This window comes from Podarcis gaigeae (assembly GCF_964106915.1).
Source record: "Podarcis gaigeae genome assembly, chromosome: 12".
Classification (NCBI taxonomy): Eukaryota; Metazoa; Chordata; class Lepidosauria; order Squamata; family Lacertidae; genus Podarcis; species Podarcis gaigeae.
This window is the reverse complement of record NC_139688.1, coordinates 48048268-48075079: the sequence shown is the minus strand read 5'-3', so window position 1 is coordinate 48075079 and position 26812 is coordinate 48048268. Positions and strand designations below refer to the sequence as shown.

The following is a 26812-nucleotide window of genomic DNA, read 5'->3' as shown; positions in this document are numbered from 1 at the left end:
TTCAGTAGGTCTTTTGGATGAAGCAGTTGTGAAGAATAGGGAAGAGGTAGCCTGGAGCCATCTGCTATGAAGCTGATAAGCTTTTGGTGCAAAAATCTTAGCTCCTATTGTTAGACCATTCTCACAATTTTGAAAAAAGGGAAACTTCCTATAGCGGGGGGGGGGGGTGTGCAGGAAAACCCAAACTATTTTTTGGGAAATAAGAAGATCCATTTTCATTTCCCTGTACCAGTTGCCATCCATTCCTTTCGAAGTTAACTTGTGATGCAACTTTTGCAGGGCTAAAAGGCAAAAAAGTACATAGTCCTGGCCTCATATTAATAAGTGAGAAAAGTTTTTTATTAGTATGGAAATTAAATAAAACCAGTGCTTTTTAAAAGTATGTATAATTCACTTGGCTTTGGATAGCCACGAAGAGCTTACCCTGTGAGCAATGGAGATACTACTCAAAACATCAGGCATCTTAAATATCTAGTATCCATTGTCTTCAGTCTAAAGCACCTACAGCGGGTAGCATGTGATACAAAAGCCCTCTTTCCCTCATACTCCGGATTTATGTTGTCCATGGATGATGGACCATGATGTCTGATGGTCAATAAGGCAGCTTCCTAAGTTACTATCATAAACAGTGAAGGCCACATTGAACTAATAGATATAAGCAGAATCCCATTGTTAAAATGTTTGGTAACAAACAGGAAGTTGCAGGCTTTCACAACTGTAAAAAAGAAAGAAGTTTGCTTTTGAAACCTGTAGTAGACAGCGCCTGCATGTCTGCAAAGGATCCAGCTGCTGCAATGGGACTGGCAGAAAGTTGCCTAGATCAAAGAACAGGTGAAACAAAATAAGGTGTTCTGGAAGTCTTAGACAGCAACTGTTACCTAGCCTTCGGGAATACAGTGGTACCTTGGGTTTTGAACGTAATCTGTTCCGGAAGACTGTTTAAGTTCCAAAACGTTCGAAAACTGAGGCACAAAGGGCAGTCTGCCAATTTAATAGACAAAATTGAGAAAAATAACATATACACTCAACGGAAGCTTTTAAGACTTCTGAGGCGTGTTCAAAAACAGAAGCATTTACTTCCGGGTTTATGGTGTTCAAAAACGAAATGTTTGTTGATGGAGACGTTCAAAAACCAAGGTACCACTGTACTTCCTTCAAAAAAGGATGCTAGGCCTTGACGCAGAACTGTCAGCCAGCAAATGGGGAGGGAAATGAAGAGGCTAAACAGACTTTTCTGTTCAGAATATGTGGCAGGAATGATCCAGTATTTATTTTCTATTACGTTTATTACAACACACGAAAAAAGGTTAACAGGACACACTGTGGACTAGATAAAAACATTTATCTGGTTACTATCATAGAGCTCTTTGGGTCTCCCTAGTCCGTTGCTGCCAGTTCCAACATTCTAGGTACTCCTCATCTCTCAAAAGGAGCTGGGGAATGAACAACCAAAGGATGGAGGGGACGCAACACTCGGTCCATACCAAGCTCTCCACTGGCCATCTGGGAAAGGATCCCATCCACCTAAATGAAAAGAAAAGGGAAATGGGCAAAAGGTTGCCATTCACAAATGGAACAAATAATACTCTCATTCTGGCTCAAGAAAATCACCATTTTATAGTTCTGATTGGGGAAAAAAAATACAGTGGTACCTCTAGTTGCGAACGGGAACAAAAATATACAAAATACAGGGAACCAAATACGGGAACAAAAATACTGAATACAAAATACAGGGAACAAAAATACAAAATACAAAACGATCGGCAAATGCAACCATAAAATAATTTGGCACCTTATGGTTGCAAGTTAAAATTTCTGTAGATTGCATTTTAACACAGAGGTCTTCTGTTGTTGTTGATCAAGGCTGGCAAATTATTTTGTGTGTATAAATCTGTTGCTTAGAGTGGTATACCCAGGCACATCTTTGTTGTTGATGATGCGTATTTGTCTCTTGATTTTCCTTCCCAGGAACTCAAGGCCATGGACACGGTCTTCCTCTTCCCCCTTTTATCTTCCCCCAAAGCCTGTGTGGTGGGTCTTTTCCTAAGCACCCTTAGCATAGATCACCTTTTTACCACCTTTCCCGCACCTTGGCCTCTCATCCTGCTGCTGCACAACTGCATTTGTCAGATGGATGCCAGCACTGCTGCCGGGGACTCACCCGCTGGGCATAAGCCTGGTCCTCTTGGGGCTGGTACAGCTTTTTTATCTCAAAGGTCCTGCAGAGCCAGGGGAGGGTGGAAGAGAGATGTTAAGCACTAGGTAAGTGGCAGGATGTAACCTCACCGATCTATCCTAAGCTAACTCCCCTCTACTACAACAACCATTTCCAAGCAAAAAAAAGGGGGGGGTGTGGAGAAGAGACCGACTTGCCATTCTGCACACAAGGTCTCAACTGTCTTGTGAAAGGAAGAGGAGCCACTAATAATAATTTAATAATAATTATAATTCATTATTTATTTATATTTATGGGCCTCCCCAGCCACTCTGGGCGGCTTCCAACAGGATATTAAACACACACACACACACACACACACACACACACACACACACACACACCAAACATAAAAAACTTCCCTAAACAGGGCTGCCTCTAAAAGTCAGACAGTTGTTTAGTTCCTTGGCATCTGACGGGAGGATGTTCCATGGGGCAGGCGCCACTGTCGAGAAGGCCCTCTGCCTGGTTCCCTGTAATCTCATTTCTCACAGAGAGGGAGCCACCAGAAGGCCCTTGGAACTGGACCTCAGTGTCTGGGCTGAACAATTGAGGTGGAGACGCTCCTTCAGGTATATTAAGGCCTTTTCTGATCACTATTCATTTTATCTGCAGGACGTGTGTGAAAATCCAAGCTTCTCCTGGACAACGCACAGTTCTCAAGTACCAGCCTTTCTGAAACTTCACATAGTTCATGCATCGCCCACTGTCCGTCCCATCCATCCATCCATCCATCCCCCAAAACCAAAACCAGAGGCACTTGATCGCTTTACTGAAAGAGTCAGGCTCCGTCATATTTCCCCTACATGCATATAGTCTGGAAAAGGCAGCTCTGTGGATTCTTTATTCACCTCCTTCTGTCTTTAGAGATGTCTCCCCCTGCAAGGAATGATGACTGAGACATACTCCCCCGAAGAAGGGTCTGGCCCTGGGACAAAGTAGCCCGGTTTCTTTTCATTTGTATTTGCAGGCATGTGGGACATCTCTTTGGCTTCTCCCTGTTCCTGTGATGGTGAAACAGGAATGGGTTAAAGGTGGAATGGAGAAGAGGATCCACAAGAAGGAGAGGAGTCAGCGATACCACGCTCCTTACAGGGTCCTTGCTGCGGGCTCACATTCATCCAGTGCTTTACCAACTGCACTGGCTCCCGGTGGAGTACAGGGTCAGGTTTAAGGTGCTGGTTTTGACCTTTAAAGCCCTTTGTGGCCTAGGACCCTCGTACCTACGGGACCGCCTCTCCTGCTATGCCCTACCGAGGACCTTAAGGTCCACAAATGACAACACTTTGGAGGCCCCAAGTCGCAAGGTGGTTAGATTGGTCCAGGGCCTTTTCAGTACTGGCCCCGACTTTGTGGAATGCTCTGTCACAAGAGACCAGGGCCCTGCGGGACTTGACATCTTTCCGCAGGGCCTGCAAGACAGAGCTGTTCCACCTGGCCTTTGGTTTGGACTCAGTCTGACCCTTATGTTTCCCTCCCCTTATGCTTTTGATCGATGGGCTACTTTTAAAACGAGGCTGCGTTTTAAATTGCATTTTAACCTGTATTTTAAATTGGGGTTTTTTTTCTATTATGTTTTTACTGTATTTTTACTGGTGTTAGCCGCCCTGAGCCCGGCTCTGGCTGGGGAGGGCGGGGTATAAACAAAATTTATTATTACCTGAGCACACAGCTCTCACAGATGTAGTTGTCGGAGAAGCCATCAGGGACAGGGCTCGTGAGCGGGGTCAGGTGAAAGGGGACAATGTTCTCCCCATCCTGGACGCACACAGAACCTCCGCGGAGCAACAGAGGAGCCCAGCTGGACACAGGGTGGTACAGCACCATGCCGTGAACCACACACCAACCATGGATAACATCTAAAAAAAGGAAAAGTAGGGCTGCCTTAACCTTGTCGATCTCGGCAGGCCTGCCTTCACCGATATTCTTCAAACCCCGTTCTGCACAGCCTCAGAGTCCTCCCACCAGTCTGTTTTTATTTTCAAGACTTAAGTAGAGCCCCTTCCTTAAAAAACAGCAACTAGTCACCTGCTTTCTCTGCAGAGGGCTCAGTTTTTACATCCTTGGCCAGGTCCAGAGGAGGGACTGTCAGAGGGGTCTGGAAGGGGGGGTGTTAGTGTTAGTGACAGTTCAGCTTCACCCCTTCACTCTCAACTTTATGCTTTCCCTCATCCCCTAAAACCATGACTCCCCCATGACTAAAGTAGGAAATTTCCCCTTTTTCTTTGCACTATTTTGGACACTTTATCATATGGTTACCAGATTTTTTTCAATGAATCTGGGGACACTTTTTTTTTTTTTTGAAACTGAGTAGCAACAGGGAGTCAGTAGTGGGGATGGTGAGGCAAAAGATCCAAAACAAGCACACATGCATATGGTGCAAAGCCCTTCTTTCGCACCCTGTGAAACAGATATGCACAGAGTTTTTAAAATACTGGGCAACGGCCGCCCACCCACAACTCCCGAGTCTCCCCCGATCAGTCAAAACAAAGGGGGCAGGGGGCAGGAGATCCGTACTGCTGGACGTCCCCAGTTCCCCTTCAGCAGTGGCAGCAGCGGCGGCAGTCAGCAGCCTGGAGCCAGCCTAGTAGTGCAGTTGGCTCTGGCTGGCTTCATGAGCTGCTTGCTGCCGTGGCGCCGGCCAGTTTGCCTCCGGGAAACCTCCATATCTTGTGTGCAACACATCATATAGGAACTTCTGGCAAGGAAAAATGGCGGGTGCCATGGCAGCAAGGAGCTCTTGAAGCCAGCCAGAGCCAACTGTGCTACTAGGCTGGCTCTGGGCTGCTGAGGCTGCCACTGCCACGTTTCCTGGGGACAGACTTGCAAATCTGGGGACATTCCGGGGATGGAATTTGTCCAGGGACAGATTTGCAAATGTGGGGACTGTCCCCGGGAACCAGGGATGTGTGGTAACCCTACTTTATCAGTTCCTTTCTACTCCCTTCAGCTTTCTTCCACCTCAGAGGTAGGGAACTGTCAGCCTACGGGCCAATCCTGGCCCGCCAGGGGTTCAATTTGGCTTGCAAGGCCATTTCCCCCAAGCCATACCCATCTGTCAGTCAGCTGATGTACGGCAGTTGATGGGCAAGTTCAATTCTGCACATGCGGCCCAAACTTTGCTGGCCTTTGGCTTGCCAAGCCGAGGCCTGCAATGGCACTTGTTCCGAGATTAACTCCACAGATGAGCCTAGGGTTCCTTACAATGCACCTTGGAAACCCCACAGAAGGCATTTTGACGAGCAGGATAACCCACCTGTCAATCATGTAATCCTTCTCCGCATTGCTCCTAAAGGGTTAGGTTGCTGCACACTGCCTTGACCTGATGTTTTGCAAGGGGGTGGTTTATAAATACTTTTCCCAAATAAAATAAACAAATAAAGTCACAATGACGTCAGGTGCTTGACTGGTGGGATGTCTCAGCCACCAGTCAAATTTGGCCTGTAGGGAGGAATCAGATAAAGATCTTGACCTAAGAGCCAAGAAGGTTCCTCACCCCATGTTCTACCGCCACTGTTAGAGGAAGTTTGCCTCTGGAACTGCAGCTTGGGAGAGTGCTGTTGGACTCAGATCTTGCTTTTGAGTTTCCCACTGACATCTGGTTGGCCAACAGAGTGCTGGACAAAATGGGCCTTTAGCTTGATCCGGCAGGCTTCTTCTTATGTTCCATTGCCCTAATTTTCTTATCCCACCCAGAAACCAGGATCTTATTTCTAACATAGACTTGCATTTCCCCACTCGATCCGTGGCTGATCTATGCAGCATATGGATATCTGAGGCCCCACCATCTTTGACCTGGAGCTACTTACCTCAGGATCGTGGAGAGTCACGTCAGTCTTACTTGTTTCTTCCGCTCTCGGCTCAGGGTCTCTGTGAAAGGCTTTCAGCCTTTCCACAAGTTCTGCATTCTGGGCATTGGGGTGGAGAAAGGGAAATAAGTATGTATTTAACCCTAGATCTGGGCCAGTTCCAGGTTTGAGACATTCCTGGGCAAAGTGGAAGGCTTGCCTGGCAAGAGAGACTGGAAGCACTGGGAGCTGTTAGCTCCCCACAATGCCACAAATTGGAGGGCGTTGTGGAAAATAAATATGGCAGCTAGTTGCACCTACTGAGGACACTGAGCTGGGAAAAGAGCATACTGTATGTCAGTGTTGGGCTGTGACAGGGCATTCGGCTCCCAACCCAAACAGGTAAATGATGCCATTCTATTTATCAGGGATCTTTGGGTTAAGAACTATTTTAAAATATATTATTAACAGCTGCAAAGCACAGGTGATTTTCTAAGTGCTGCACATAAGCTAAAATATAAGACAGACCCTGACCACAGGTTCATAATTTAACAGACAGAATACCAAAGGAAATAAGGAATAGGTAAGAGGAAAGCAACCTTTGGAGTAGCTGCTCACTGTTATTATTAATTTACTACTCATCTTCCTCACACACATCTGAAGGTGTTGTACAAGACACAATAAAAACAACTAAAAGGCAGCAGAAATATTTAAGAAAATAATGTAATGGAGATATATAGCCAAAACCCATTCATCCAGCTGGGAAAGACACAAAATGTCTTTAATTATTAGCAGCTAGATATTACCACAAAATGTATTCTGCCTTAGGCTAAGAGAATGGCTGCTGCTGCTGCTTGTGAATAGACAGGGCTTCCTGGATTGAGAAAAGATTTCCTTCTTCACTGTTCACAATGAGGATATAACCAAACAGAAATTTGGAAATGTGCAGTTTCTTTTCCCACTTAACTTCCAATAGTGGGATGAGGACAGGGCAGGAGGTTCGGTATGAACTGTGGCAGCGTCCCCTCACCTTCCCTGTAGCACGAAGGCCAAACTTCTTACACCATTGTTGCAATTCCGTCCTTTTCAAGGTGCTGTAATCCAAGGAAGGAGAACCACACGAAGAGTCCCCCTTGATCCTCATTTCTGGAGGAGTCTTCGATGCCAATTTGACAACTCTGCGGCTCTTTCGAGACATCCTAAGCCAAGAGAAAGAGAGAGAGAAAAATAGAGGGAAATAGCATTGCGAGCCTCCATTCATGGTGCTGGAGGAGACTCTTGAGAGTCCATGGACTGCATGAAGATCAAACCGATGCATTCTTAAGGAAATCAGCCCTGAGTGCTCACTGGAAGGACAGATCCTGAAGCTGAGGCTCCAATACTTTGGCCACCTCATGAGAAGAGAAGACTCCCTGGAAAAGACCCTGGTGTTGGGAAAGATGGAGGGCACAAGGAGAAGGGGACGACAGAGGACGAGATGGTTGGACAGTGTTCTCCAAAAAAAAAGAAAAAAAAAGGGTGAGGTAGAATCCACAGAGCACATTTTAATGAGCTGTCCCTTCTACAACGATTTAAGACAGTATCTTAAAACCCCATACTTACCCCAGCTTAGTCCCCGACAAAGAGGAAAGCAGACAGCATATCTGCTAAAGAAGTCTTCTAGGAAAACAACTTTGTCAGTGGCTAAATTCCTTTTCCTGGCACTCAAGCGTCGGAAACGTACAATTGAATGCCTTGATGTGGGTTATCTGTGAGAGGTTTAGTGCTGTGGCCCTACCTTATTCATGTACCCCTATGATGTTTTAGTTCATAATTCTGTATTGTGTTTTATTTCTGTGTTTTATTTCTGACTATCGGTCGAATAAAGGAAATTGATTGATTGATTGATTGATTGATTGATTGATTGAAGGAGAAGGGGACGACAGAGGACGAGATGGTTGGACAGTGTTCTCGAAGCTACAAACATGAGTCTGACCAAACTGCGGGAGGCAGTGGAAGACAGGAGTGCTTGGCGTGCTCTGGTCCATGGGGTCACGAAGAGTCGGACACGACTAAACGACTAAACAACAACAACAAATCTCTCATCCAAGGTGGTCAGCATAAGGCAGCCTTTCTCAAGCTCAAGTCCTCAGATGTTGTTGGACTACCCAACATCCCTATTTGCAGAACCAGCGGTCAGGGGCATAGCCAGGAGTTTTGCTTTGGGGGGGGCAGAGCTGAGCTATCTGCAATGTGACTGGTCAGTTAGTTAAGTATTTTTATTTACTGGATCTGCCCACCTTCCCCTCTGGCTAGGCCTGTGGTTCCCAACATTGGGCACACGACCCACAGGGGGGCAATTTGATTTGGGGGGGGGGCAATTTGAGAATGAGTTATTAACAGTGAATGGCCTGTTAGGCTTCCTCCACGTGAACAAGAGCTCACTTTTTGAATAATAAGAATTATATGTCACAAGGGAGGGGAGTATTAGGATTTTAGAGATGCTTAGGTGGGACATGGCCAAAAGAAAAATGTTGGGAACCACCCATGTTAGCAGTCTGGGATGATGGGAACTGTAGTCTAACGATGCGGGTGGTGCTGTGGGTTAAACCACAGAGCCTAGGACTCGCCGATCAAAAGGTCGGTGGTTCGAATCCCCGCGATGGGGTGAGCTCCCGTTGGTCAGCCCCTGCTCCTGCCAACCTAGCAATTCGAAAGCACTTCAAGTGCAAGTAGATAAATAGGTACCACTCCGGCGGGAAGGTAAACGGCGTTTTCATGCGCTGCTCTGGTTCGCCAGAAGCGGCTTAGTCATGCTGGCCACATGACCCGGAAGCTGTACACTGGCTCCCTCGGCCAATAAAGTGAGATGAGCGCTGCAACCCAGAGTTGTTCGCGACTGGACCTGCCTTGCCCCACCCTCCGGCCCTGGGTCTCCTCATAAGGAAGGAAGAAGGAGGAAGAACTGTGAGAGGAGAGACTCCATCAGGCAAGGCCTCCTTCCACCTGCCTTGCCCCACTCTCTGCTTCTCAATGTGTATTTTATTGTTTTATGTACTGTGGCTTGCCGTTGTTTAATTGATTATAGTTTAGATATTATTGTAACTGTAGAGTGAATTTCTATTTAACTTTTATATGTTGATATTATTATTTTATACTATTCTAATGATTGTTGAATGTTACTTTTTTATGGAGGTTGCCTATTTTAAAGTTATGTTTTATTATCACATTTTTGTATTGCTTTAGATTGTTATAATATGTACTTTTTTTGTTTCTTCAGCTTGTAAACCGCCTTGAGTATTGTAAGATAGAAATGATGATGATGATGATGATGGTCAGGGGTCCCTTTAAAGTATTGTAAGATAGAAATGATGATGAAGATGATGGTCAGGGGTCCCTTTAAAATGATGATGATGCTCAGGGGTCCCTTTACCTTTAGGTGGGACATGGCCAAAAAATATATGTTGGGAACCACCCATGCTAGCAGTCGGGCATGATGAGAATTGTAGTCTAACAACATCTGGGAACCCAAATTTGAGAAAAGTTGGTACCATGGGCACAACCAGGATTTTGTTGTGGGGAGGCGGGGAGAATCTCATATTTGTATTGATTTGTATTGATAGGAAGAAAGGGCAACTGCCCCCTCTTGGCTACTACGCCCTTGGCTGGTACGAGGCGCCACTGAGCTACAATTCTCCCTATCTCTGATCAGGGGAAATGCGAGTCCCACAACACACCAAGAAGGAAGAGCACGTATGCTTCCGCCCCACCAGTCAACTCACCTGGCGCGCGGCGCCGCCTCTCCCTGCGAAACGCTCCGCTGTGGCCGGAACCTCCTTTTTCAAGCAGCGCGCGCTGCCCCGCCCCCGCCCGTCAGCTGGCTCCCCGCTTGACCACCCCCCCTCGCCGCCGGGTTGCCCGCGCGCCTGCGCACTCGCGAGGAGGGCCAAAGATGGCGGCGCCCTGCCGGTCCGAGGCGTGAGGGGGACACACATACACGCGAGCCGCCCCTTGGCTGGAACTCGGGCCCCGAGCCTTCTTATCTCTTTTCTCTTGGGTAAACAAGCACGGGAGGTCGGCGGGGGAGGGGGTTGTTTCACGGGCACGTCTCTAGGCGGCTTGCAATAGACATCACCAAGGAATTTATTATTATTATTTTTATATTATTATTTTGGGGCGCTTTTAAAGTTGCATTAACTCCCCCACCCCCGACCTTCGTCTGAAACTGGGCTGCGGTAAGGAGGGGGAGGGAAGCGGGGTGTGACAGGATCGTGTGCCCCGTTGTGGTACTGGAAACAAAATTCCTTGGTTGGGATATGCGCTCAGGAGGAGCCCTTTTTCCTTTAAATATGTGTATTCCCGCCCCCACTGGCTAAGCTGCTATTTGGAGCTTGAGGGAGGGTCGCGGGTGTTTAAAACAAAACGAAGCAGATTCCTCAAAGGTGGAAACTTGCTGTGCATGGGATCCTTTTCTCTTCTTTTTTAAAAAAATGTTATTTTTCATTAATAACACTCCAATGTGGGCCACATTATTACAATATCAAATCATAATACAATTTATAAAGGCCCTTATACATTCCAAATTAAGCAAATTGTGTTCCTGTATTCTCGTCCTCCAGAGATAATCATTCTTAAGTCCTGCACGTAATTTCATATATGATCCAAATATAGCAATTCTGATCTTAATCCTTTCTTCTCAGCCACTGGTGTATTGGGATCCTTTGCTCTTCACGTGTGGGGCAGATCCTCTGCAATATAATAATTTATAATAATTTATTATTTATACCCCGCCCACCTGGCTGGGTTTCCCCAGTCACTCTGGGCGGCTCCCAACAGAATATTAAAAACATGCTAAAGCATAAAGCATTAAAAATGTCCCTAAACTGATAAGAGTTTTCCTCCTTGAACCTAAATCTTTCATTTGAGCCTAGGCTTAGCTCATAGAACCTATGTTTCAGTGTTGGAGTTCATCAGCTATCCCTGGAGTCAGTGAATAATAATAATAAGAATTTTGTTATTTATACCCCATCCATCTTGGCTGCGTTTCCCCAGCCACTGTGGGTGGCTTCCAGCACATATAAAAACGTAATAAAATGAGCCTCCAGCACATATAAAAACGTAATAAAAAGTCAAATGTTAAAAACTTCCCTAAACAGGGCTGCCTTCAGGTGTCTTCTAAAAGTTGAGTAGTTATTTATCTGTTTGACATCTGATGGGAGGGCATTCCACAAGGCGGTGCCACCACTGAGAAGGCCCTCTGCCTGGTTCCCTGTAGCTTCACTTCTTGTAGTGAGATAACTGCCAGAAGACCCTCGGAGCTGGACCTCACTGTCCAGGCTATACAATGGGGGTGGAGATGCTCCTTCAGTTATACTGGCCTGAGGCCGTTTAGGGCTTGAAAGGCCAGCACCAACACTTGGAATTGTGCTCAGAAACGTACTGGGAGCCAATGTAGGTCTTTCAGGACTGGTGTTATAGGGTCCCGGCAGCCGCTTCCAATCACCAGTCTAGCTGCCGCATTCTGGAGTAATAATGACTTTAATTCAAGAGAGTCCAGTAGCACAGCGAAGATAATGACACACAGTGGTGCGTCTTTGGTTTTTATGGGCTTCACTAGATAGCTAAATTGTAACCCAAAGCTGGTAGCTAGAAATATACATAGGCAAAGAGGGGGAGATCATAAACTGGCCAAAAGGCATTTAAATCCCAGAATCATAGAATTGGAAGGGATCCCAGGGGTTATCTGGTCCAGTCCCCTGCAGTTCAGGAATCTCAACTACTTCATTTTGCTTTTAAATTGTATGCCGCCTTTCTATATTACTATACGCAAGGTGGTTTACAGCAACAAAATAAACAGCAAAGAACACACTCCCTATTATAATAATCTGATCCTATACAGAAAGTCATAAAAAAACGTAAGTTTAAAATGGAACATGTAAAATAAATATTCAATAACCTATTAGAAAATAATACTACACAATAAAATTCTCAAAATATCAGCAAATAATGAAACAGAAATTCACTCTTAACAATTACAGTAAATAATTACTAAACAATGACTGCAAGTCACAATGCCTAAAATACCGCAATACATTCAAAACCATGTAAAAGGATCAAATTGAGAAACAAAGACACACAACTTATAAAATTATTATTATTTTTTAATCCCTGAACTCCTCCCTTCCCAGCTGCTACTTCTGTTTTTAAAGTCATGGCCTGATGGCTCAGCTAGACTTGATTGAGGGTTGGGGTGGCAAGGCTCTTTCTTTGCACTTCCTCGCTGAGGAAGCTGACTTCTGCTGAATTATTTTAGAGTATTTCTGTAGGTTTTCCTTTGCTGGGACTTTTCCAAACAACTTCCAGACAGGAGCACTCTGCCTCTGGGAAACCTCCATATTCTTCCTGATGTTTAGTCAGAATCTTCTTTCTTGTAACTTGAATCCATTCATTGGGGTCCTACCTTCCAGAGCAGGAGAAAATAAGCTTGCTCCAATCTTCCATGTGACATTCCTTTAGATATTTGAAGATGGCTATCATATCTCCCCTTAGTCTCCTGTTATGCAGGCTCCTCTTATCCAGGATTTCACCTGTATTGCTTCATTTTAAAGAATAAAGACACATCAGTTTTCTTTTCAGAGAGGTTTCCCATAATAAAATAGAAACAACGCTGGCTACTATGCTGTCATACAGCAGCAAACAATATCACGGTTCTGAACAATAAGACTCAAAATTCATTTTCCTGCCTCTGCAATCTTAGAAAAGTTTTCATGTGCCTCTTAAAAGCACAGAGGAATGCAACCTCATCAGTCTCTTGAGCCTACTATTGTCTTTAAATGTGATTGTTTTCATTCCTAGAAGCCTTAAGAAAGGAAAACACTATTTTGTTAAAATAGAGAACAAGGCTGCTGGTTACCACAATTAAGTTAAGATCATTCCATTTTTTTACAGGGCTTTCAACAAAAGCTGCAAAATGTGGTTCATTTACCAGAGATGTCTCATGCGTCCCAAACACTGGAGAAGACAATTAGATGGATCATTCAACCCAGTTAAGTGGGAGAAAAAGCTAATTCCAAGATTCATTCGGTCCATATTCAGCGAAACCGGGAAGTGGGAAACAAGCTATAAAGTGGAGACTAGGAGGGAAGTTGAAAGCTGGTGGCATTCCAGAATAAAGGAACAGTTCGACCAAACTTCAGAAATAGATGTAAGGATTATGGCAAAATTGAACATGTGCTCTTGAATTCCTTTTGTCCCCCTGTATTAGGTGCTCTTAGGAAAGTTAATGGCCATACACTGCGGCACATCTAAATGGACTTAGGATTTCGCCCATTGCATTAAATATAATGGCATATTACCTGCTTCTCAATGGAGGTGTCTTTTTAGAATATTGAATTAAATTATGAGAACTTGTAATTTAATAAACAAAGATTACTGCTCATAAGAAAGGTGACATCCTTTTTGTTGTTATTTTCTGATTTGCTGGTCAAAGTGCAGTCCTATTTTTAAGATTTCTTTAAAAATTGGGGGTTAAAGACAAAAGCGTGATTTGTAAAAAAAATAATAAAATAAATGTAGTTTAAAATTAAACTCCACCCCCCCCCAAAGTTCTATCTTGCAGACTTTATTTTTGCTTATCATTTTGTCTAGAAATCAAGGCCAAAGTTTTATGTCCTGTCAATGTTTCCATATCCTTCTGGGAAGCTGCATATGGGCCATGTTCGAGTCTACACCATAAGCGACACGATAGCACGGTTTCAGAAAATGAGAGGATTTCAGGTAACTATTGACATTTGTTTGGATAATATTTCAGGTGCTTGGAAATGAGTGGCTTGTTGCTTCTGAGGACAGTCAAAACACACTTAGGAACAGGCCGAGCCTGAAACCTTTATTTAATGACAGCTAATCACAAAGCGCGGGACGCAGGTGGCGCTGTGGGTTAAAGCCTCAGCGCCTAGGACTTGCCGATCGAAAGGTCGGCGGTTCGAATCCCTGCGGCGGGGTGCGCTCCCGCTGCTCGGTCCCAGCGCCTGCCAACCTAGCAGTTCGAAAGCACCTCCGGGTGCAAGTAGATAAATAGGGACCGCTTACCAGCGGGAAGGTAAACGGCGTTTCCGTGTGCGGCTCTGGCTCGCCAGAGCAGCGATGTCACGCTGGCCACGTGACCCGGAAGTGTCTCCGGACAGCGCTGGCCCCTGGCCTCTTGAGTGAGATGGGCGCACAACCCCAGAGTCTGTCAAGACTGGCCCGTACGGGCAGGGGTACCTTTACCTTTACCTTTAATCACAAAGCACAAATTGGGAGGACCTTAACCAGATTATAACGGAATTAGGGGCTGTGTTATAAGTAATTATTCAGCATATTCCTCGCTTCAGATTGCTTGTGTTGTTCTCTGCTTCTCTACTCCACTCCGGCCCTTTCTGCTAAAAGTGGCATACTTATATACATCAACCTGGGCATATAACAAATACTTCTTCATCTTAGGTAATGCCTGATTAAAAACCTGTACAGTTTGCAAACTTGCCGTATTTTACAACTAAGTGGCACAAGAGGGAGAGCACACAAACCAGGAGAGGGTGGCTTTGAACCATCCCGGTCCCTGCGTGGTCTGCTCTCCCAGGCAGCAAGAGTGTGTGTTTGCACTGCAATAGTTGCTTGATCTGTGTATCATCTGGCTGCAGGCAACAGTGTTGTTATAATTTGTAGTGGGTGGGTGTGAGTGTGTATGTACTAACCGAGTGAATGCAGCTGGGGTTGGGGTGTGGGGTTGGGGTGTGGTCCTTACTATAACAGCAGCCCTGCTGCAGGCAGCGAGGTCAGCCACTTTGGGGAGATGCAGGGGTAAAGGTGCTTCGTGCTGGCAGGCAGGCTATAGAACTTTAGGCTAGGTGCTGCGTGAGACAGTCCTGTGACTCTGAACCGGGGTGAGAGCCTGGCTGATGGAAAACTTGGTTTGCTGGAATTCCCCCTGAGTGTGAGAGGTAGGGGGAAGAAATCTTGACTTCTTTGGGAGCATTGAACTGGAACATGAGGTTTGGACTATTGCTTCCTACAAAGAGAGGAGCTAAGCAGGAGCAAAGGTGCTGGGTGCAGTAGCACACAGAACATTGTAGTTTATGCAAGACAGGAGCCATAGCTTAGCACAGGGGTCAGCAAACTTTTTCAGCAGGGGGCCAGTCCACTGTCCCTCCAACCTTGTGGGGGGCTAAACTATATTTTTTGGGGGGGAATGAATGAATTCCTATGCCCTATAAATAACCCAGAGATGCATTTTAAATAAAAGCACACATTCTACTCATGTAAAAACCCCAGGCAGGCCCCACAAATAACCCAGAGATGCATTTTAAATAAAAGGACACATTCTACTCATGTAAAAACACGCTGATTCCCAGACCGTCCGAGGGCCGGATTTAGAAGGTGATTGGGCCGGATCTGGCCCCTGGGCCTTAGTTTGCCTACCCATGGCTTAGCATGTACAAATGTGCCCTTTGTCTATAACAGGAATAGCCCACGTGGGTCCCTCTGGATATGGCTGCACCATCTCTGACCATTGACCATGCTGCCTAGGGCTGATATGAGTTTGAATCCAACAATATCTGGGGATCGCCACTTTGGTTAACCCTGATTCATGCTGGCATTAATTTAGCCGATCAGCTAAAGGTTGTTGCCCTAATACAAATTCAGTAGAATATCTTACTTGCAGATCTGTGTTACTGGATGGCGATGCCAGTTCCAGTAGTGAGGAACAGTGATTCAGAAACTGAGGAACTGGTGGGAGCATTCCATATGTTGCCTTCTACATTTCTATTCCTCTTCCCCTTTGCTGCTTACAAATTAGGAAAAGAACAGTCTCTGTAATTTTGCCCACAATATTTTACTACTTGAAATTGAAGCACTGACACCCTTGATTCCAGCAACATCCCTGGTCTTATTTGCACTCCCATCTCTTTGAATGCTGGCCTGTCGCAAGTTCAGCAAAGTGCATTTTTATAACACCTTTTAAATCTATTCACAATCTGGAGCTAAAAGACAATGCACTTGGAAATGATGTCTCTCCACCCCCAACCCCCCAAATGTATCTTGAAGGCTACATTAGTCTCCATGGTAACAGATAAATACATCTGCTTCTGAGATTAATCTATGGATAATTGAGAGTAGGCTTGAAATGGTTTTTTCCCTAATGTATTTTTGTTTCAATACAGTTAGCTCTACAATAACAGCTAAATACATCTGCTGCAGAGACTAAGGAATGGGCAGTAGTCCTTCTTACACAAAGGTCCACAGGATGTATATTTATATAAGATACATAAGTGGCCACAAATGGGCTTAGTGTTCTAGGCAGCCATTTTTGTACCTTGTATTTCCATCATCCCTTTCCCAGGTCTTTCTGGCATGTGCAGAGAATTCAGAAGAGGGAGGGGTATATTTTATGTCTTTGTCCTGGAACTTTACAGGGTGTGTTTCACTCCATCTATTAACATGAATATTTATTAAGATGCTAAATGAAAGCTAGGCACCTCTCAGTATACAAGCATTGGCTAAGAATAACCAAATATGGCATGCAAACTACTGTTGGCACCTACTTGATGTGCAGTGGAGAAAAGCTTATTTGTGAGGCTTACATTGCACTTTGAAATGTTGCTCATTAAATACTCTTCCTCAGTCTCTTGCGTGGTTTCCCTGGAAGTGTGAGATTGACGCATTAGCAGAAAGAAGGCCTACTAGAACAATAACTAATAACTGTATACAGTGCTTAATATAGCAAGATCACACTGCAAATTTGCTAAGATGGGGGTTAAATACAATAGCTAAAGTCTGTTCAGGTTGTTCTCCCCTTGCAAATACAGGAAAGTACTGTATAAACATTCCATTAAATTTAAATTTAAATTTGGTGGGTTTTTTTAGCATAATCAGTGTAGGCTTGGGCCTCACAGCCTAGTGAACCTTTCAAAGACCTGGAGATGTGATTGCCTACCCTTGATAAATAGTAATTAATTCCTGCTGGTAATTGCTCTAAAAGTTTAATTCTAGTTATCTAATGTGCTGTTGCGCTCTTAAAGCATTCATTGTTGTAACAGCAAAGTCTTCAACAGTGAAGTCTGTAACAGCACCAGTGTCATGTCATAATAGAAGTGTTAATAAAGGCACTTTGCACTGCTGGATATATTACTTTGATAAATATATATCTTTTAATTTCATATAAAACACATATCTATTTTAAGTTATGCTTTGTACCTATTTTAAATCATAGTCGTGATGTGCTATACCTCTGCTCTTTCCAGCTTAATCAGATATAATTTAAGTCCAACTCCAACCTATTATTATTAGTTAAATTTGTATACAGTACTACCTTTTTTTGGAGAGGTGTTATGCATGCAGAGTACACGAAGGGCAGGCTTGATTCTTGCTAGATAATTTTTCTTTAAAGTATCCTGTACATTGCGCTTAAAGCTAAATTGTTTGTGACAGGCACAGTCTGGATGATTCAATGAAACAGCAAAGATGCTGAATTTTGAAAAATGCTTCATTATTTTGAGCCCTGGAGGTGTTGCTAAATCCACTCTGGAAAGTGACAAAGGGTGACATTTCTTATTTTTGTTACAGGTGATAAATCCAATGGGATGGGATGCATTTGGATTACCTGCAGAGAATGCGGCAATTGATCATGGCTTGCATCCAGCAGACTGGACACAAAGGTGTTTGTTTTTCTAGCTGCTTTATGCATGTGTCAGTTCTGAAGCAGAATATTGCTGCTCTTGCTCCTTTCCATGTTCTTTTAGCCTCTGCTCTACAGAAAATGCCCCAGGTTAGAGAGATGTCTAGCAATGTCTCTGTCATTAGAACAGTGGTGCCTCGCAAGACGAAAAGAATCCGTTCCGCGATTCTCTTCGTCTAGCAGTTTTTTCGTCTTGCGAAGCAAGCCCATTCACGGATTAGCAGATTAGCGCTATTAGCGGTTTAGCAGATAAGCGGCTTAGCGGCTTAGAAAAAGGGGGGATAAAGGGGGGGGAAACCCGCAGGAACTCGCAAGACATTTTCGTCTTGCGAAGCAAGCCCATAGGAAATTCGTTTTGCGAAGCGCCTCCAAAACGGAAAACTCTTTCGTCTAGCGAGTTTTCCGTCTTGTGAGGCATTCGTCTTGCGGGGCACCACTGAATTTGTCTATAACTGTGCCTGGTACCAACACCTAGGATTGTGCATACTTCCTCTAGCTCATCAGGTATTAAGCCAAACTTTCTCTTACGTAGGATGATACAACTGTGTGAATGCATGAGGAGCATCAGTTACACACTATGTATGTAGGAATTTGCAGCTCACTCTTCCCATATTGGACCAGAAATAAGATTTTTTTCTTAAAATTGTGTCACTCATATTAATATTAAAAAATGATTTGGTTTTAGTTAATCTGTAATTGAAATGAGGTTCAGTAAGTAGCAATCTGGCAAAGGATTTTTATAAAGTGAATGGTGGATGAAACTCTGAGGCCGTTTAAGTTGACCCAGCAAGTTGGAGGAGTTTAGGAGCCTTTGCTTGGGAGCAGTTGTCTCTGAAATATTCTTTTCTGTTTAAATATGGATTTTATTTTGTCTTTCAGTAATATTCGGCACATGCGAAAGCAGCTTGAAGCATTAGGCTTGTATTTTAGTTGGGATCGGGTAAGCTTTTTTTCTTTTAAGATGTATACTTCATGAAACTTGCTGTATTTTTTGCTCTATAGGGCGCACCTGACCATAGGGCGCACCTAGTTTTCAGAGGGGGAAATCAAGGAAAAAAATATGATTCCCCCCGCCCCCCAGCTCTGGGAGCAGCGGACAGGCTGCACACAGCCTGTGCACTTCTCACAGACCTTCTCCCTGCTATTGCAGGAGGTGGGGGAATTCCCCCATCTCCCGCAAAAGTCCACAGGAGCCACACACCCTTTAAAGAGCGTGTGGCTCCTGCGGGCTTTTCTACCGAGCTTGTGGGGCTGGCGGTGGGGGGAAGCGCTGTTTTCCCCCACCGCCAGCCTCAAAGACCAGACTCTCCTGGCTTCAGCGAAAGCAATGCAAACCCTCCGGAGCACAGGCTTCGGAGGCTTTGCGTTGCTATCGCTGAAGCCATGGAGCCTGCATTCGCTCCATAGGACGCACCAACATTTCCCCTTAATTTTTGGCGGGGGAAAAGTGCGTCCTATAGAGCGGAAAATACGGTAATTGTCTGTGCATTATTGAAGTGTGTGTGTTATAAGTGTTTCATATTGTTAACGTGCATGAATTTGAAGTCAGTTTTAAGAAAGTTCTTCTCTAGGATGAGTTTACTTACTATTGTAGTTTAAACCTATTAGTTTCTTGTCTCCAAGTAACTTACGTTGATAAAAATGTACATAATTGCATTATACCATAGACGAGGGCAGGAATTGTGTAACACATTAATATTCTGTACATTTTAAAACACACACACAAAGCGACCCCCACATAATAATGGTGGAAAATATTGTCAGCATGCTAACAATAAACAGAACAATACACCCACCCACTCACCAGTGGACAAAAATAGAAACTCAGCGCTGACATCCCCTCGCTAGCTGAGGAGTTATGACATGCTTTATGACTTACGATGTGATTATTTGTTACACGAAGCGCCATCAATGTGCATGACCCTCTGTAGGGCACAAACGGACAGGTCCCTGATGCAAGGAGCTTACAGTCTCAACACAGGAGAAGCAGTGGAGGAAGGCGAGAGAGGTGGGGGCAGGGCTAAAATAAAGAAGCAATATGCAGCTGTTCGTTGCTTGTACTGGGGCTGAATTGCAGCAGGGAATGAGAACTAGGGGGCTGAACTGTAGGGTTAGGAGAGAATGAGTGATAATGATGACAATATTATTTCTTAACCTACACCAGGGGTCAGCAAACTTTTTCAGCAGGGGGCCGGTCCACTGTCCCTCAAACCTTGTGGGGGGCCAGACTATATTTTGAAGAAGAAAAAAAGAACGAATTCCTATACCCCACAAATAACCCAGAGATGCATTTTAAATAAAAGCACACATTCTACTTATGTAAAAACACCAGGCAGCCCCCACAAATAACCCAGAGATGCATTTTAAATAAAAGGACATACAGTGGTACCTCGGGTTACATACGCTTCAGGTTACATACGCTTCAGGTTACAGACTCTGCTAACCCAGAAATAATACCTCGGGTTAAGAACTTTGCTTAAGGATGAGAACAGAAATCGGGCTCTAGCGGCAGCAGGAGGCCCCATTAGCTAAAGTGGTGCTTCAGGTTAAGAACAGTTTCAGGTTAAGAACTGACCTCCGGAACAAATTAAGTACTTAACCCGAGGTACCACTGTACAGTATTCTACTGATACACGCTGATTCCTGGACCGTCTGCAGGCCGGATTTAGAAGGCAATTGGGCCAGATCCGGCCCCTGGGTCTTGGTTTGCCTACCCCTGACCTACACACTGTGCCTTGCACAGTGCATGAGATTAACAAAGGGGGAGCCCTGCCGTCAGGCTTGCAGTCTAAATAAGCACATGAGGCAAAAGGCAGAGTATAAAAAATGGCCAGAGAATCACTTGGTAGCTGATCATCTGTGTCACTGGTGAGAAGCTCGACTTGTTTCCTCTTCCCTGAACCTAGAAATCTGTTTGTGCTGTTATGCTTTGCTCACAAGTGATATCAAGCCTCTATCAGAGTTGCACTTCAGTAGGCAGTGGTGGCCGGTGCCCCTTGGTTCTTGTAGAGCAGAAGGGCACGGAGGCCAGCAGTCGTTGGAGCCAGAGTCAATGGCAGGCAGAGCCAACTATTTCATACCTGCTGAGCTCTGTGATGGTAACACTGAGACTGACAGCCAGTGCCAACCCCTTGAACTGAATGTAAGTAAAGACAGCAGGCAGTTGGAAGCTGGCTAATGACAGGCTGAGGTTGGTGGGCAAGTGCCGCATTCACACCTACTGAAACAGTCTCCTCTGTTAGTGAATGAACCACTTAGAATCATCGAATTGGAGGGAGACGTCTAGACCTTCTAGTCCAATCACCAGCTTTATGCAGGAAATCCAGAGTTGGTGCATTCTCCCAGCAGGTGGCTCATCATTGTCTGGTTCCATTGTCACACTGCTCTTGCCTTCAAGAATGTCGAACCAAAGTGTACTCTCTTGTCACTTACTCCCATCAAGCTTGAGAGAATGTGTCTGTGCTGCCTGCCGTAGCCCTATACAGTGGTACCTCGCAAGACGAATGCCTCGTAAGATGAAAAACTCGCAAGACGAAAGAGTTTTTCGTTTTTTGAGTTGCTTCGCAAGACGAATTTCCCTATGGGCTTGCTTCGCAAGTCGAAAATGTCTTGCAAGTTTGTTTCCTTTTTCTTAAAACTGTTAATACCCAGCGTGCATTCAGGGGGTGCAGTTGCGACTTGACTTCGAGGAGCAACTCATAGCACGCGGTGTGGTAGCCTTTTTTGAGGTTTTTGAAGACTTTGGTGATTTTTGAAGCTTTTCCAAAATCTGTGCTTCGCAAGACGAAAAAACTCGCAGAACAAATTAATTTCGTCTTGCGAGGTACCACTGTACATCGAGCCCAGTAATATAAATACGCTGTAAAGGCTTTACTGACTCTGCCAAGAAACTTACATTGCCCCCTGCTCTCAAATTGTGAAGCAACAGTGTATGGGTTTAGGCACACTTAAAACTCTGACAGATTGTGGTCATGGATTCCCCTATCTACTTAAAATGGCTTCCTTGATTTAGTGGGTGATATAAAGGACTGCTGTGTATTCATTAGAGTGCACATGGAATATTGAATCAGGTGGTCATCTTTTGAATGAACCACTTATTGTTCTGAGGAACCAATTGCTCTTATTCTGTTTACAGGAAATAACCACTTGTTTGCCGGAGTACTATAAGTGGACACAGTATCTTTTTATTAAGCTTTATGAAGCGGGGTTAGCCTATGAAAATGAAGTAAGTTGAACTGTGTCTTTTTATATTATGGATATGCCTTTAAAAGCTTTGGGTGATTATTGCTTGTGTGGTGACTTTCAGACATACAGCTGTAGAAAACTGTGTGTGTTTGTGTTTGTGTGTGTGTGTGTGTGTGTGTGTGAGAGAGAGAGAGAGAGAGAGAGAGAGAGTGAGTGCCTGTGGTGTTCTATGTTGCATAAGATGATGATGATTTCTATAAATTTTTCTACCCCCACTCTTCTGAATTACTATTTCCAAAACAGCTAATGATGCAATCTGCAAATAAATAAAACACAAACAAAATAATAATAATAATAATAATAATAATAATAATAATAATATAAAGCAAATAAAAATAGCACAACAGTAAAATCAAGAATATAAGTTGTCACAGAAAACCAATTTAACCAGAATTTTGAAGGCTAGCGTGTCCAGTAGGCAGGGGCACTGCAATCAATAAAGCTTTCTTCCTGGTTTCTGGTGCCTCAGCTTTGAAGGAAGATGAGCATCTGGAGGAGGGCATTGGCAGACATATAGTGGGAATAGATGGTCCTTCAAGTTCCTGGGTCCCCAAGCCTTTAAATGTGAGCATCTGCAATTTGAATCAGCTTGGGAACAGACTGCCAGCCAGTGAACTTGTTTGAAAGCTAATGAGAGATGATCTGACTAGCCAGTCCTTGAACTAACAGAAACGTTCGAACCATCTTCAGAGGCAGCCTCATGTATAATGCATTTCAGTAGTCAAACCCAGAAAGTAATGGGAAGCCAGCTTGCTGTGCCTGGTTTGGTTCTGTGTCGGTAATAGTAACCTATATTAGTGTGGGCTTTGTGGGATAATTTTTTTTTCTGTAGGAGACTTTCTAATTTGGCAAACGAATCCCTTCACTCCATGGACTTCAATGTCCCAAAGGAGGTCCTACATTCAAAAAGCAATATTCTTCCATTGCTGAAATCATTGGGGGACTTTTTTTTTGTTTTTGTTAATATAAAGCTATGTTAGTTTTGGAAGCGAAGATATGCCAGATACATGCTGGAAAGAATTGGGTATTATTTTTTTCCCCACGGCAGGACATGCACATGTAGTCATTCCTGTTATAGGAGTCTGTGGAAGTGAGGCTTTGCAACAGGTCAATCTCATAAGCCCTTGAGCAGTAGTGGGTGCAGAAGCCAAAGGCAGGATTTTTTCAGTCTGTCTAGGAATCTAATTGCGAGGCAACCAAAAAGACTTGTCTTTATAGGATGTCTTCTTTTTATATACACACATCTATAAAGAGAAGAGTCTGTGAAGGAATGAGTTTTAGAAGCGAGTGTAAAGGATGATGTGGTGAAGCAGAGACTGACTTAATTTGAGTGCGGGATCAGTCGTGCAAGGTCTTTTCAAAGGCAGAGTTCAACTCCGCAGCGTTCAAAAGAGTAGAACAGAAGTAACTTCTTCTGAGAGCATGCGGATTGCGTTTGCTGTCTAGACTGCCTGCTAGTAAACTCTGTGACTGATCAAATCATACTATGCAATTCGTGACAGATTATTCCGCTGCGTAAAAAAAAGTAATGTTTTAGCCCCACAATGTTTTGCTAGCAAGCTGTCCAGTGCTTAATTTGTCCAATTCCTTTTATTAATTTTTTAAGAACAGTAAGATACCTCTCGTCTCAGGATATAATTTTAATACCACAGTATTCTGTGTATATGTCCATCTGCTGGCACCCTCTGGAACAGCGTAGGGGAAAGAACGTCAGTGAGCCACACTCCTCATGTCTGAGTAGAGCTTTAGCTCACATAAACAAGGCTATGGATCCAAACCAATGCTCTGTTCAGTACTTTTAATAATACGTGTAACCTTTAATTTCCCTTGGAAGGCAAAGGTTAAGATGCTGCTGCTACGGGAGAGATGAAAGGTGCTTCTGTTCTTCTATGATACTTTCCCATTAATTTGGAGTTGGTTTAATTTATATTGTTATATTATCCTGCCAGCCATCAGATAATGCACAGAAGGCTGTGCATTGTACAGTAGCACCATGATACCTTCTTCACAGTGGTAATGTGAACAGTGAGATCATTTGTGTAGGAATAACTTCAAATATGGCTCTCCTCATTTATCTGTTATCAGATATAGCAATAGAAATGCCACTTGAACCACCAAATTATTTCTACATGACTTACCTTCTCTTCTTAAAAATTATTTATTAATTTTATTTCATAAAATTTGTATATTTTCTGAATGTATAAAACCTCAAAGCAGTTTAAAACATGCTGCCATACAGTATATTTGTGTGACTAATTTGTATACAGTAAGCCTGCAACTTATGCGCTGGGGATCGCGCCCAAAGTCAAAATTGCATATAGTGAAAACACATTTGGTGCAGTGGCAGGTGGGATTGCCAAACTTCTCCCCCCCCCCCCGATGCCTGCCCACTTTCTGCACATTTTTTATTTAATTTATGTTTTTGCCAAGTGTGTAAAAGCTGAATGTGCACGAGTTAAATGCGTGTAAGTTGCAAGCTTACTGTATCTTCATCCAGTGAATAGAAACAAAGACATTTAAAAGGGCATCAGATGTCGATCAGCCAAAAGCCTGGTTAAAGAGGAACGTTTTCGCCTGGAGTATAAAGGTGTATAATGAAGCGTATTGTGTACCCAACAGCCCACTAATAACTCTGCATTTTACTGACATGCTTATTAATGGCAGAATTCCCTCTCAATTTGATTCCTGGCATCTTTTTAGGCAATGGTTAATTGGGACCCTGTGGATCAGACTGTTCTTGCTAATGAACAGGTGGATGAAAATGGCTGTTCGTGGCGTTCGGGAGCAAAAGTGGAAAAGAAATACCTCAAACAGTGGTTCATTAAAACATCTGCCTATGCAAAGGTGTGAGTATAAATTAATTTGCAGAGGAGACCCTCCCGTCAAAGTATTTTCCCCGATCTGTAACAGGCTTGTAGGTTTCGGTGGTATGTAAGATCATTTTCTCTTCCTGCTGTCGATAAGTGTCTGTCATTATAACTATAGTGCCATTATAACTGCGCTGCTACAAAAATGGATAGAGTTACATCATTATAATGTAACTACAGCACCATTTAGTTTGGCCTGTTTCACCTTTAAAGAACACCTTGTGATGTAAATGTGTTCAGCTGGCAGGTCACGCTAACATAACTTTTAGTATAATCCAACGTTTTCCTCCCAGGTTTGTTCTATTTGGACAAAAACATCTTTCTGAGCGTGAAAAAGAGAAACTGAATATGTGTAATGCATGAACCTTTTTAGAACTATTTTTCTTGCCAGTATTTCCCCCCCTCTCACTGTGACAAATCGGGAAGATGACTTGTAAAACTGCAAATACAAAATTTAAAATATTTTTGGAGTAAGAATTCCTGAGCGAGTACCATAAGCCCTGTCAACATTTCACAACTTTACTTCCTTCTACAGCCTCTCCAGTGCTTTCTACGGTGATTTTAACACAGTGGCGTAGCGTGGGGGGTGCAGGGGGGGCCGGCCGCACCGGGCGCAACATCGGGGGGGGCGCTCGCCGCCTCCGGAGTCGCTGAAGAGCCTCGGGCGCAGGCTGTAGCAGAGCCCCATGTCCCGCGGAACCGACGAGCTGTGCGCGTGTCCGGGCTGAAGGCGTCCGGCAGGCAGCGGCTCTCAGCGCTCGCCGCGGTCCCTGCGCGTCAGGGCCGCAGAGGGCGCGCCAGGCAGCCCCTCCTCACAGCCCCGCCGCTGCTGCCGCCGCCGCTGCTGCAGCTGCTGGGCCATGTTGCATTTTCCTCGCCTCTCTGCCCTCCTCCTCCTCCGGGCAAGCGGCGTCATTTGGGCGGCAGCGCCAGCGGCAACTCGCCTCAGATCACCTGACACGGACCTGCCGCCGCCGCCGTGGCTACCTTACCGTAAATACCCCAGCCCAGGCAGCAGCAAGAAGAAGCTGGCAGCGGCGGCAGGTTAGGGGTTAGGGGGCGCAAATTACTTGCCTTGCCCCGGGTGCTGACAACCCACGCTACGCCGCTGTTTTAACAGTTAGGATATGGGTGGTTTAGTCAGTGTAAGAGCCATGGGCTGCAGGTGTGTGGCCCTTTTCTCTGGAACAACTAGCCTAAGAGACAGCTACAAATCAAAAGTCCCCAATTTGCAACTCGATTCTGCCATGAACTCACTAGGGAGCCTTAAGGAAACCTTTTCCTGATTTATATTACAGGGTTGTTGTAAAGATTTCAATAAGATACTGCATGTGAAGCTCTTTGAACACTTGAAAATGCTATACAGATCTTGTTAATGGCACGAGTGCATGAAGTTCAAGGAAAGCCTTTAGCACGTGGCTTACAGCCTTTGGTGCTTTCATCGTCTTTATATGTTACGGAGAATTCAGCTCAGTTATTTGTGTATATGTATCTGCTCTGTGTCGACATAAGCTTCTCTTTACTGGTTATTTTATTTTTGCTACCTTTTGCTAAAGCCACATAAGTTATGATCAAGTAGTTATGCTAACGATGTGTAATTTTTACTGGATTTGGGTGTTTTTTTATTTTATTTTTCAGGCTTTTTTATAAAAAAAAAGAGTCTAATATTAATTATGTATTTTAAGACTGTAATTATTTTGTTTCCATAGTTACAAGAATAATGTATGCAGAATCCTTGAAAAGTCTCATACTTCACACGGGTTTCTGCTTGGTTATACAGTATTTGTATTGAAAATACTCCCATTTTGTCTTGAAATCTAAGAGTGGCTTATTTTGTTGCAAACTCTATGGGGGAATTTCTTTTATAGTTACATACATACACAGACACAGAGAGAGAGAGAGAGAAAGAGAGAGGGGGTTAATGTGCATATTTCTGTCTAGCTCTCTGTTGTTTAAAGTTGAGGAACACATCATTACTACTCGCTGCTAGTAGTTCACTTACCAG

The 26812-nt window shown here is 44.2% G+C and overlaps 2 protein-coding genes across 3 annotated transcripts in view; one reads left to right on the top strand and one right to left on the bottom strand.

Annotated features, from left to right (window-relative positions):
• Positions 1-1267: 1267 nt before the first annotated feature.
• DPPA2 (developmental pluripotency associated 2) overlaps positions 1268-26812 on the bottom strand; it is a 32413-nt gene continuing 6868 nt past the window's right edge. Inside the window, exons 2-8 of the mRNA XM_083706076.1 lie at positions 7034-7202; positions 6025-6123; positions 4244-4313; positions 3876-4074; positions 3067-3219; positions 2162-2219; positions 1268-1524 (exon numbers count right to left, since the gene is read on the bottom strand). Coding sequence (XP_083562202.1) covers positions 1417-1524; positions 2162-2219; positions 3067-3219; positions 3876-4074; positions 4244-4313; positions 6025-6123; positions 7034-7201 — 855 coding nt within the window. The 5' untranslated portion in view covers position 7202 and the 3' untranslated portion in view covers positions 1268-1416. The remainder of the gene's footprint in view (positions 1525-2161; positions 2220-3066; positions 3220-3875; positions 4075-4243; positions 4314-6024; positions 6124-7033; positions 7203-26812) is intronic.
• LARS2 (leucyl-tRNA synthetase 2, mitochondrial) overlaps positions 9909-26812 on the top strand; it is a 62936-nt gene continuing 46032 nt past the window's right edge. The window contains exons 1-7 of one of the 2 annotated variants that reach the window (XM_083705635.1): positions 9909-10039; positions 12931-13186; positions 13630-13758; positions 17584-17675; positions 18575-18635; positions 21831-21920; positions 24641-24784. In XM_083705635.1, the coding sequence (XP_083561761.1) occupies positions 12953-13186; positions 13630-13758; positions 17584-17675; positions 18575-18635; positions 21831-21920; positions 24641-24784 (750 nt within the window). In that variant the 5' untranslated portion in view covers positions 9909-10039; positions 12931-12952. Of the gene's footprint in view, positions 10057-12930; positions 13187-13629; positions 13759-17583; positions 17676-18574; positions 18636-21830; positions 21921-24640; positions 24785-26812 lie in introns of both variants that reach the window. The other variant, XM_083705636.1, reaches the window with a different exon arrangement.